This window comes from Coloeus monedula (assembly GCF_965178545.1).
Source record: "Coloeus monedula genome assembly, chromosome: 5".
NCBI lineage: Eukaryota > Metazoa > Chordata > Aves > Passeriformes > Corvidae > Coloeus > Coloeus monedula.
In genome coordinates this window covers 996,018-1,008,734 of record NC_138785.1, presented here as the reverse complement: position 1 = coordinate 1,008,734, position 12,717 = coordinate 996,018, and the positions used below count along the sequence as shown (strand labels likewise).

The 12,717-nt window shown below is 46.5% G+C and overlaps 1 protein-coding gene across 1 annotated transcript; it reads left to right on the top strand.

The window, feature by feature from the left end:
- The first annotated feature begins 414 nt into the window (after positions 1–414).
- On the top strand, positions 415–12,531 carry NUP54 (nucleoporin 54). Its single transcript, XM_082281904.1, has 12 exons — positions 415–588; positions 4,319–4,402; positions 4,503–4,640; positions 5,273–5,502; positions 7,594–7,781; positions 8,233–8,429; positions 9,213–9,267; positions 9,827–9,920; positions 10,397–10,504; positions 10,874–10,993; positions 11,336–11,446; positions 11,777–12,531. Exons 1-12 carry the CDS (start codon positions 537–539, stop codon positions 11,903–11,905), a joined length of 1,506 nt encoding a protein of 501 aa, XP_082138030.1. The 5' UTR covers positions 415–536; the 3' UTR covers positions 11,906–12,531.
- Positions 12,532–12,717: the final 186 nt, after the last annotated feature.

Here is a 12,717-nt window from a genome sequence, read left to right as displayed (position 1 = left end):
GGGTGTCTGTGGGAGTCGTCCCTGGGAAGAAGCTGTGTGATCTCCCCTCCTGGCTGCCCGCCAGGTCCTACAGCGGGAACTGTGGTCTCCGTGCTGGGGAATCCAGGGAATGCCGCCAGGGGATGCAGGGATGGGGAAACCCCATGCTGGGGTGAGTCCAGGCTCAGGCTGAGCTCTCAGCGACCTGGAGCTGAGAATACTTCCCCCCACGCGAGCCTTTTTTATCCCTGTTTAGCGCATAGCAGGACATTTCCCCCGCCCCGGATAATCGCGGAAGAGCTGTTCGGCTTTATTACCCTTCGTTTCCCCGTGTCCCGTGGGACAGTCCGCCCCTCCCGCTGCCCGCAGTGGTACAGCCCGCCGGCGCGCGCCGATTGCGTCACCACGCGTCTCCCACGCCACCCGGAAGCGCTTCGGCGGCGGCGGCAGCGGAAAAAGCGGCTCGTGCGGCCGGTTGTGTTTGCGGCTGGACCCGCCGCGGGGGCCCGCACGCGCCTGCTGCGGGGGTCTCCGCCCGCCGTTCCACGACCGGCCCCATGGCCTTCAACTTCGGCGCCACGGCAGGAGCCGGGGCCGCCAACCCGACCGGTGAGTGCTGGGGCAGCGGAGCGGGGCGGGGCGGGGCGGGGGGAGCCGAGCAGCGGGCAGCGCGTGCCCCCCCCCCCGCGCCAGTGAGAACAGCGGCCGCCTCAGAGGGGCGCGCGTGCCCCCCGGCCAATGGGGATAGCGGCGGCGGCCCGCGCGTGCTCCCCTCCTGACCCCCCCCCGCCAATGGGAACCGCTGGGGCCGGCAGCGCGTGCCCCACCGCCAATGGGGAATCACGGCCGCCTCGGAGTCCCGCGCGTGCCCCGCCGCCAATGGGAATCGCGGTCCCCTCAGGGACCCGCGCGTGCCCCCCCGCCAATGAGAACGGCGGTGGCGTCCCGCGCGTGCCCTGCGGCCAATGGGAGCGGCGGTGGCCGGCAGCGCGTGCCCCCCGGCCAATGGGAGCCGCGGTCGCCTCAGAGGCGCCGTCCCGCGCCCCGCCCGGCCCCCGGCGGGCCCGGGAGCTGCTCTTGGGGCATTTGCGATGAGGTGGTGCAGGTCCTTCGGATCAGCCTTTTCCTTGCAGTAATGTCCTCGTTTGGATGAGATGCCCTTGGAAGTTCACTTTTGAGCAAGGTAAAAGACAGTGGTTAACTTGTAAAGGAAGACCTTTTCCCCTCTTCTTTTGTCACTGTCAATCATGGTGAAGTGTAAGACAGAGCTTTCCTTACCCTCACTTAGTTAAATCCTTTTTGGCTCCTAGGAGAGCATCTGAGCAAGTCCTTTGAATAGGATTCATCTTTATTGTAGTTAACCTGAATGTTACTGTCTCTTTCACTCTGGAAGAATGTGTTTACACACACTCTTTCTGGCCCCGTCTGAAAGTAAAAAATCACCTTGTGCTGCCTGTACACCGTGGCAAGGTTTATGACGCTCTCAGACCAATATCAGAGGGAAATCTGGCATCACACCTCAGGACTTCCCTTTGTCTGTCCAGCATGAACCTGTTTCCGTTGCATCCCAGGGATGCTGGGTGCATCAGTATGTCCAGCAAGGCTGAGATGGGCAGATTTTGGCAATAGAACTTGGATAAGTCCACCCTGGAATACCTGCGGTTTGTGTGGTGCCTCAGCTGCTGGAGTTGGGTTTTGTGGTTATTCTGCTGTCATGTCTCTGAGTGTATTATTTGTATGAAGATAACGTACTCTCGCTTTCCTGATAGCTTATGAATTAATTTTGCTATTATATGTTACACGTAACACAGATGCAGCTGTATCAAGCGTCTTAGGTTGTTAAAATTACTCTTAATGTGAATATTGAACCACAGAGATGGTTTCATGTCGGGCTTTGGAATAAGGTGGGGAAAAACTGCTGCTTTTTGCACGGTATAATTGAAAAATAACATCCTTACAGCAGCAGTGTGTGGAGCTTTTAACTGTCCTCCTTGTGTCCAATAAATATTGTTTAATGCCAGTTAATGCCTTTTACTCCTGTTTCTAACTATGCCTATCTTGCCCACGGGGATGGAAAAATGCTTCAACTTTTCTTTCCTGGACCTGCCTTTCACTCAGAACTAATGTTGCCTTGCTCTTTTTCTGCTTCCCGCTCGTCAGGATTTGGTGGGCTTGAAACTGCAAACTCCACTGCCAGTGGGTTTAATTTTGGGGGTTTCGGATTAACTGCTAATCCCACGGTGAATTTTAATATTGGGAATTTCGGTGTTTCCACTACCTCAACTCCACCATTCAATTTTGGTAACAGTCTGGCAAGCGCAGGTAGATAACGCGTAAATATGTGTTCCGTGCTCAATGTTACCAGCAGGGGTCCAAGAATTACATCCCTAACTGGGAATCTCTGTCCACTACTGATCTTCATATCCAGCGAAGACTGGCGATAAAAGCTCTGGAAATGGAATGGGTTTGAGAGCCATAGGCTTGTAGGGGTTTTGCCTGTTAAATTCTCAAGGAATAGTTTTTGAGGAAAAATAACCCTGTAGCCAAAAGTCTCTGAAATGGGAATGAATCCAGGCGATCCCGAGCAATCCCAGGGCTGGTCCCTGTGCCGCATTTCCTGACATGAGATTCTTGGACTACTGCAGTCATGTTTTCATCTTCCCCCGTGTCTCCTCATTGGCCTTGCGTTGGCTGTCATGAATGCACCACACCTCAGTAGTTTCTGTGGAGAAACGCATTATATACGACCAGCACAAAGTCAGAGCCCAGCTGTGACCTGTTCCCCGAATGCCGCTGTGCATCCCAAGGCCACCCTGCCCCAGCTGCCAGAGACGCTCAGTGCTCCACGGAGGGCCCTGCATGGGATGGGCGCACGGGGGGGTGGTTAAGAAAGCCTTTTGTGGCCCCATGGAGATCCATCAGACCTGAGCGATCAGCTGATGTAATTTCACCTTAAATCTTTGCCATTCTGTATAAAAACACTGGACTGGATGGATTTCTAATGCTTTTGTCAGTGTGGAATTTGCCCGGGGGTCCCGTTGCCACTGCTCATATAGGAATTCCATCCATCCCACGGTGTCATCACTCTCTGTGTCAGCGCCTCTCATCTGTTTTGTGCACCCCAGGGATCTCATTGGGGTTTATTTGCTGTAAACACTCTTGGCTGGATTTCTTTAGCTTCATTTGAGCTGCTCCGGTAGAGACCGTGCATAGTCAATTCGATACTTAATTTGATACTTAATTTGTACTCTCGGGTCCCTTTTCAAGAAAGGATGACTAAATTTGCTGTGAGTACAAAGGTACCTAAAAATGGTGTGAACTGCTGGTGCTGGTGCCAGGGTGTCCCACTTGCTGGCAGGACTGAAACATGGGTGTTACAGGGAACAACTTCTTGTGCCCACTCACATTGAGATGTTTGCTGAATAGAAATAAAATGCAATTGCATATCACCTTTGGTTTATGCTTTTCATTTTGTTCATGGACAGGAGGACTGTGAGTGTAATAGACTAAAGGACTTTTTTTTTGCTGTTGACATGGGAATTAAGAGAGGCAGCATCTTTTTGACAAATCCTTTGTAGCAGACTGTCATCTTCACTTGAACACATGTAAAAGCAGCATGAAACACAGGCTGGTCAGCACTCCACAGGCTGCATCTTGGGCCAGCGCTGTTGGCACCACTGGAGCTCAGGTGCTCACATAGGTCCTCTCCTGCTGGTCAGTGACTGCTTTTCCTGAAAATTTGTGGAAGGCTGATTGCTTTTGCATCCATCTTCCTATACTAGTGGTTGAACCTCCAAATGAGATGTAATGGGGAGGATCATTGGGAAACAAGGCTTAAAAAAAAAAGAACCCTGTAGAATTTTACCTGTAAATTTTGCCTGTCAGCACAGCGACTGTGTGTACCCTGGCCTCAGGCTTTGATTTGTTTCCAGAGGTTAGGACTGTTTGTAAAGTTCACAAAACACCAGATTGCTAATTAAGCATTTAGCAGTGACATTGGCCAGAAGTATTCCTGAGAATATAGTACTGTTAGTTGTGTCTCTCACTGGGGAAAGCACATCCCTCTGGTACAGGAACAAGATGTCACTTGACTGCTGCCTTTTTATTTGCTTTCTTAACCCACCATACAAGTTTTGGCTTTGTGGTCCGTGTTTTCTCCCCGATTTCCTTGGACAATGAACTCAATCCCCATGATCAGTGTGAGCTACATGCTTGTGCCATGTGACATCCATCTGTCAGCACCTGTTCTCATACCACCCGAGGCGTGCGGTTGGTTGTCGTGTTGTGCCCAGCTCCAGGGGCCGTGTGCCACTGCCTGACTGCAGTCTGTGTTTGGCAGGTGCCTTCGGAGGCTTCGGGACAACCACCACCACTGCGGCACCAGCGTTCAGCTTCTCCGCTCCCACCAATACCGGCACCAGTGGTAAGGACTGCAGGACTGGCTTTAGAACAAATCCAGGAGTGCTTTGGATTGCATGGCTGCTATGCTCTTTTTCTCAATAACCATCTCTTTGTTTCCCCAGGACTCTTTGGTGCTACCCAGAACAAAGGCTTTGGATTTGGTACCAGTTTTGGCACAGGAACTGGAACTGGCTTGGGTAGTGGGTTGGGAACTGGGCTAGGCTTTGGAGGCTTCGGAACCCAGCAGCAGCAGCAGACCAGTGAGTATGGCCTCTGGATTTACCTGTCCCTTAGCAGTGAAAGCATAAGACTGCCACCTTCAGTTGCTCAAGTAGTGAGACAGAAGTGTATTGTAACAGGAGGCTGTTAAACTCTTAAACCAGAGCTCAAGCGAGTCCCTGAGCTTCACCCTTGAGCTTCCAACAATATTTACCCCTTTGGTTTCGTGCTGGTAGAAATTGTAGTTAGAGAATTGGTATTGCAGTCACAGCATTACTAGAAGGGGGAGGAAAAAGGCACTGAGGTTAATTTAAATGGGAGTTGGATGATGAGCAGCTGCAGGCTCTGAGTCTGCTGAGTTTGTAACAGCCAATCTGCCCTCAGATTTGGATATTGAGAGTGCCAGACAATGTCATGGATCAATACAGATGCCTCGGTTAAAAAACAAGAAAAATCTTCTAATGTAGCATTCAGGAACTTTTGTTGTAGATGAAGATTGGCTGTAAAAAGACACATAAAAAACATGGTCTGATTTTAATTCATTTATTCACTCGGTGTTTTTATTTTGCTTGTCAGAATGTGATAAGAAGTGATGCCAGTGATAGGCAGATGTAGATGGTAGCATGGTCATGGTTGGTCAAGCAGTTAATTTGTTTCTCTTCATCCCACCCAGCACTAGGCAGCGGGCTGTTCAACCAGCCTGCCCAGACACCTGCTCAGTCCAACCAGCTCATCAATACAGCCAGTGCCCTCTCGGCCCCAACACTCCTGGGAGATGAAAGGGATGCCATTCTGGCCAAATGGAACCAGCTCCAGGCCTTCTGGGGCACGGGCAAAGGATACTTCAACAACAACATTGCTCCGGTGGAGTTCACGCAGGAAAACCCCTTCTGCAGGTTTAAGGTATGGCATTGTTCAACTGCCCACAAAGGGCACTGATGCCCTTACTCTGCTGAGTCTGAGCATCTCATGGGTGTTAAATCAGATTTTGTCACCGGTAAGAGTATTCTGAAACAGTATTTTTCCAGGTAATCTGCACAGTTCTGATGCATACTCATTAAAAGGTTCGAAGATGCTGGAAATCTGGGTGGTGTGGAGGGACTAGATAATGAGCCCAGATGTGGATCATGAAAGTAACATTTTCATGTGCTAGCATTCAGGTTAGTGTGTGTGTATGTGGAACAGATCTATGGAAATTAATTTTAATGTGTATCTGTGTATGTTACAATGTGACAGAAATGATTTTAAATAACCTTCTTGTCTTGTGAATGTTTGGAATAAGAACTTCAGGGTCTTTCTTCATTGCTTTGTCTAGGTTAAAATAACTCTCTATGAACCTGGCCTGTGCCAGGTTTAAAATCCACCAGCCTTCAGCCTTCTTGTGCCTTTATCCTTGTCAGTGCTCATGCTGACTCCATTCCTTGTACGGAATCGTCAGCGGTTCCAGATCTTGTTTCTCATGTTGACAAAGAATTCATGGCTCTTCATCCTCCGCAAATCCCGCACCTGCTGACTGGTCTTGCTAAGCCTCAGGCTTGTAAGAGGATTTGGGGCAGGCGTGGCGATAGCCTCCTTCCCTGAGCTCGTTCCTTGGAGTGCATACTTTGTGACCTGAATGTAGGTTAATACTTAATTAAGTCTAGTGTTGATTATGCACATTGTGATACTTCTGTAAAATTTTCTCAGCAGCCTAACAAATGTTGGGTTTTGTTGCATCACCTTTTTCAGTCTTACCTTGAGCATTTTGTTGGCAATGCACCTGAAAGCTTATTTTCTTGTAAGTTGTTGTCTGAAATTGCTTTCACTGTTTCTGGGCTTTGAAAAATTACCCAGTGTAAGTTGTGTGATGCAAAATCGGTTATTTTAGAGTTTCATTTACCAAAAAGAAGAGTTTTCAGGTTAGACAATGCCAGATACTAGGTTTCCTCTTGTCCCTGCTACTGGAGTGTTTCTGATGCCATGAATTCACTTGCCTTAAGTGATACACTGACAAGTTCCATCTGTGCCAGCAGATGCCTACGAAAAATAGGGGAGAAGGTGGCACAGGGATAGGAACAAAGCGTCATAAACTAGTTTGGTTATTGCCTCTGGAAACATCAGGCATCTGATAAGAATGACGCATTACCTGAAGGGTTCCCCAGGAATCCACTTGTACACAGTTCCAGCTCTAGGACAGAGGAGAAGCATGCAGCTCCAGACCAAGAAACGCGTGCTGCTAAGGTAAGTGGTACAGGGCGTTGTTTGAAGGACCACTGCGAAGAAAAACAAATCCGTTCTAGTTTGAAAACACTGTGTTGCATAAAGAGACCATGGACAAGTTATTTATTTAAAACAGAAATACCCGAGGTGTCATGTGCTTAGAAACAAATTCTTCCTTAGCTATCACTGTTGTGCTCCATGACGGGATGGCTGATTCTGCAAGGCTCACCATGGCAGGGGATTACCCTCTGCTGACAAGACCGGGCTCCTTGGCATGTCCTCGACTCCTTTCTCTCTTCAGCTAAACTTGTGCAAGAGGAAAGGTCACCCACCCACATGCAGTGTCAGGGCCTCACAAAGCCCCTGCTGTCCACCCTGTCACCAGTGCTATGTTGGGGTGACAGCTGACGGGCAAGAGGAGGTGAAAGCTGCTGCTCTGCTTTTGCATGTAGTAAAGTCGGATCCTCTGGTTCCATTTGCAATTTGGAAAAAGGGTCAGTTTGTAAAATGTTCCTGATGGCTGTTAGCTCTGCTGGGTTGGCAACTCCCCCGATGGGGAAAGGATACTTAAGAACTTTTCTGTAAAAATCCAAACTGTTTCAAAAGCTGCTCTACTGATGGCCATGTGAGAGAATGATTTTAAAGGGAATTGATTTTATGTTCCTGCAGCTCTGAATACATTGTGAGTTCAGTATTGAACCGGTTGCTCTAAAAATGGAGGGATTTAGCCCCTCCCCTTCATGCCACAAGGATATGCTTGTAACGTATCTTCATTTGTCCTTTGTTCCTTGGCAGGCTGTGGGTTACAGTTTAATGCCCAACAACAAGGATGAAGATGGCCTCGTGGTCTTGGTGTTTAACAGAAAAGAAGCGGATATTCGAAGCCAGCAGCAGCAGCTCGTAGAATCACTACACAAAATTTTGGGAGGAAACCAGACCCTCACTGTCAATGTTGAAGGTGTTAAAACAATGCCAGATGACCAGTACGTGACATTCCCACAGTGTTGCCTATTTCTATTGCATGTTAGAAAGGGTTGGTGCCTAAGTCTATTGTCTCCCCTTCTGCTTGATTTTAGATCTGTTCATCCTGACTTTGATCTGCATCTATTATTCCTTCATGTAGTTTTTCCTAAGGCATTAAGTCCAGTACCTTTCCGGAGATTTTAGGTTATTCTTGATGTGGTACTAGTATCACCATAGAATATGGTGGTTAAAACTGGGGGGAGCAGAGAATGTAATGGTATTTACAGGTTTTCTCTCTCTCCCTTGCTGTGTTGAACCCTGCAGTTACTGGTACTTTACATCTCACTTAGCTAAAAGAATTTAAAAGTCAGCTGGGAGAAGTGGTAGCTTGGATTTTGGGTGGTTCTGTATTGTGTTAGCTCCTACGTGCTGCTGGCCTTTTCCTGACGTTCCGCATTTTACCTCGCTCAGGACAGAAGTGATCATTTACGTTGTGGAGCGCTCGCCCAACGGCACCTCGAGGAGAGTTCCTGCAACAACCCTCTACGCCCACTTTGAACAAGCCAACATCAAATCATCCCTGCAGCAGCTGGGGGTCAGCCTGTCCATGGCCAGGACGGAGCTGTCCCCGGCACAAGTCAAGCAGCTCCTGCAGAACCCTCCTGCCGGTGCGTGGGCTGCGCCGTTTGGGCTCTCTGGGGAAAACGCGGGTGTCAGCCTGCTGGAAAACACCTGTGAAAAGTACAAAAAAAAAAAAGTTAAAAATTAGCATAATCGTGTCCTGTACTCACTTGCTAGTTTTCAGATGGGTCTCTTAGCCTGTGTGTGTGGTCACAGGCAGTGCACATATAGCTTTGTTTTAGAGTAGTTAAGGGCTGTTTGTGCCATTTCATAAGGTGACTTACCTTTATGCCTGTAACTTTTATATATGTCTGTGTTTAGGATATAAAAAGTTATGAAGTCTGGATTGCAGAAGGAACTGGGCCTACTCTTGCAGAAAAGTCAGAGCTAACTCCCACTGGGATTATTTTGCCAACTGGTTTGGTAGTTTGATCACTTAATTGCTGATTTTTTAATATTTTTTGTTTTACACAATAAGCAACTTTAAAAGGACAGAATGACCCAGGTGCGGCATATAGTGGGAGCAATAGGAATTTCTCCCTTTAAGATATGGATTGTCCAATGGGAGCACCTACGGGTTGTTCCTTTCCCTGCTTTCCAACTGGCAGGAGTGCTTGACAGCCTTTGGGTCTGAATTTACTGCCCCTGCTCAGGACCAGGACTTTAAAAGAGCTACCCTAGTTTAATTAACCTTAATTTGTGTAACAGTCATTCGGGTTAGCACAGTTTGTAGGGTTTTTGTATTCCGTAGCATTTTTTCCTGGTTAGCAGCTGTAACGTCTTTCTATTCAGATATCCATACTAAAAATCCTTTTTTTTTTTTTTTTCAGGTGTTGATCCTATTATATGGGAACAAGCCAAAGTTGATAATCCTGATCCTGATAAGTAAGTCCAATAGTCTGTCCAAGTATTGCAACAAGGCTTGGAAAGGGGAGAAAGGGATAATAATTGCATAGAACTCTTCAGGTAACTTGCAAGAAACTTACTCGAGTACAACTTGGCCAAGTGCTGATCTCCTTGAAAGCAGTGAAGATTACTGGGAGTGCCTGTCTTAATCCCTTCACCCATTTAGGCGCTTAGGAGCTGTCAGGATAAAGAGTCTTACTTGCATTACTTAGAGGTGTGGTGTCCTCTGTTACCTGGATTAGTTATTGTGACTTATTTTTTGCATCCATTATGGTTTTTTCTCTTTATTGCTGAAGGTGATGCACCTTTGTACCCTCCAGTGGTTACAGATAATTTGGGCTGATTTCTTTATGAAAAAGGAACAGGTTGTTGGGAATAGGGAGGACTCTAGAGCTTAGCAAAAGAAGATATGGTTATGTATTGATTTATAAAAGGCCAACGGGATCTGTAGCTTTATATTAGATTCTATTCATAACTATTAATCCTTACCACATGTCCTGTGTAAAACTTGTTGTAAGAAATATTTGTGTTCTGATAGGCTTATTCCTGTGCCAATGGTGGGTTTCAAGGAACTGTTGAGAAGATTGAAGGTCCAGGATCAGATGACCAAACAGCATCAAACTCGATTAGATGTAAGGTTACTCATCTTTATCATGAGTTGCTGTTGACAAAGGGTGTGCTACTAAATGCACCTCCCGTGTGTGTTCAAAACTGAAACAGGAACCATGTTCTTAATATATTCCTTTAATAGATCTTTCTGCCTAAGAACTGAGCAGTGTGGTTTGACTTTTATTTGTTTCAAGTTCAAGCTTACTGTTTTGTTGGAGGCTAATCCACACCAGCTCAATTTAAGTTGTATAGGCATGGACTTTTAAATTTGGGCAACCAATTTTCCAAAATTGGCTTTCTGAAAATCCGGGTTGTGTATGAAAATAAACACAAAGGAGAGCAGTAGAGGTAGAAGAAAGCTTTCTAAAATCATCTGGGTCAAGGACACGAAGTTGCTGGGCTGTGTAGTGTCATGAAAATCACAGTTTTAAATCAGGACTAACGTGTTCTGTTAGCAAAAACTTCTCTGACTTCCAATTGACTCCCATCTCCTCTGCAGATAATATCTGAAGATATCAGCGAGCTGCAGAAAAACCAAACGACAACTATGGCAAAAATTGCACAGTACAAAAGGAAACTGATGGCACTTTCTCACAGAACTTTGCAGGTAACAGGGATAATCTAAATAACTCCTTTGACACAGCCTGGGGCCAGAAGCAGTCTCAGGGGAAAGGAGAACCTGTGCCATCTTGTGCAGGCCAGTGCTGAAAATTATTCTGACTTCAGCTAACAAGTGTTCATTTACGTACCAGGCAGAGCTGTCGGGGAAAGCTTCAGGGCTGTAGTACTTGAAAACCTTCTCTCTCGCTTACTCAGCAGCCACAGGACTGCCCTGAGGTTGTAGAGTAGCAGAATAAATGACAGAACAAATCTACTGAGAAACAGGCTGAAGGAAGGGCAAAAAGATATGGATGGACTGGTGGGGAAAGGGACGAGCCAAGTGTTCTCTAATGAACATCAAAGGCATCTTTTGTAGGTGTTGATAAAGCAGGAGATCCAAAGGAAAAGCGGTTATGCCATTCAAGCAGACGAGGAGCAGCTTCGTGTACAGTTGGATACAATTCAGTGTGAACTTAATGCACCCACGCAGTTCAAGGTGAGTGGCTGATAAAGCCTGGCTAACAGCTCTGGGGTTTCCTCACTGAAAACATGCCAGTTTTTCCAAACGAGGTCTAAATATTGGTTGTGGAAAGCTTTCTATCCAGCAGTGTTAGTAGGTTGTAGCATCATGCTCTTTGCTGCATAACCAATAGGTATTTCAGTGGTTTTGAGTTCTTGGAAATACTGGAGCTGCTTGCCCTCTGCATGTGCTCCAGAACATTTAACAATGGAATGAACAGCAATGCTTCCAACCCTGGAGACTCAAGGAATCGTAGATGCTGGAGCTCTGCCAGCTGTAAATGAGTTGTGTTTGATTTTAGCCTGTTTCTCTTCCCAGGGCAGACTGAATGAGCTCATGTCCCAAATCAGGATGCAGAACCACTTTGGAGCAGTGCGGGCTGAAGAGCGCTATTACATAGATGCAGACCTCTTAAGGGAAATCAAGCAAGTAAGTATCACTGGGTAGAATCCTGGCATACTCTTTGAACTTCATCATTTAAGCCAAACACACGCTGACTGTATCTAGAATGTCATGTTCTTGCACCGTTTGATGAAGTCATCCTTTTTATTGGTCTCAGTGACAGCGCACCAAGCTACTGTACAAAACCACTCTGTGGAGATAGGCTGTTGGTACAGACAATGCTGTTATTCCTTCCCCCAGAGAAATTATGTCAGGCTTTTCAATGTGTCAAGGCCACCAGTCGTGACACCTTGGAGAAATATTACTTAAGTGTGTGAAGCTGAACAATACTCACACTGGTTTCTGAACTATCTGCAGCACCTAAAGCAGCAGCAAGAAGGGCTGAGTCACCTAATCAGCATCATCAAGGATGACTTGGAGGACATCAAACTGATAGAACATGGGCTGAACGAGAGCATTCCCATCAGAGGAGGAGTCTTCAGTTGACTGGTGGAGGTTTACACAGAACATGGTAATCGAGTTCATGGCTCACCTTCCAAGGCTAAAACTGTTGAGGTAAAATAAAAGACGTATCTTGTAGGAAGAAAATGGTATTTTGGCTGTTACTTTTAGAATTAGCAAAGCCTCTTCTAAGCTTTTAAAATTGACCTTTGGAAGGTTTATATTTTATAAAGCTGTATATGCTTTAACAAAAGAAGGAAAACTGAATCTGTTCAGATACCATTTTACTATAAAACTATATGTACTATTGTACATTTTTTCTTTTTTTCTTCTTTTTTTTTTTTTACAACAGCATTGTCCTAAAAATGCAGTGCTGTGGGGATTGTTTCACTAATGACTCGGTTTGTGGAAAGCTCAGCCCGCTTTCGTGTTTCTGTCACAACAATCAAGTCACAGCATTGTGTAAACAGCTAATTTAAATCATTACAGGGATGTTTGTTGCTGTAACTGTGTTGTTCTTTGCAATACCAGTAGTTTACTGGGGCAAGCTGCAGAAAGTTCATGTTTCCAGTTTCTGTCCTTCCTTTGGACTGCAAGGATCTGAAGGTTATGTTTTGGTCACTTTACGTATGTGAATTATACAAAGCTTTGCTGCCCCTCCAAGTAACAGAATGTCTGGATATTGTCTTCTGCCTTTTTTTAAATTGCCCAAGAGTAATAAATTCAGTCTGCCTTTGTAATGAGTGGTGTGTGGTGTTGGCTCTCAGTGGCATCAGCAAAGCGGTGACGCTGCTTACAACTCCAGGTAAGTGCATTTCACTCTGCACCGGGCACTGCAGGTAACAGGCTGTCAAACC

Excerpts from the sequence above, each read along its gene's own strand:
- NUP54 (XM_082281904.1), top strand. The coding sequence starts at position 537 with ATGGCCTTCAACTTCGGCGCCACGGCAGGAGCCGGGGCCGCCAACCCG. Across the intron at positions 9,921-10,396 it reads AGCATCAAACTCGATTAGAT|ATAATATCTGAAGATATCAG; the intron begins GTAAGGTTACTC and ends TCTCCTCTGCAG. Across the intron at positions 11,447-11,776 it reads TCTTAAGGGAAATCAAGCAA|CACCTAAAGCAGCAGCAAGA; the intron begins GTAAGTATCACT and ends AACTATCTGCAG.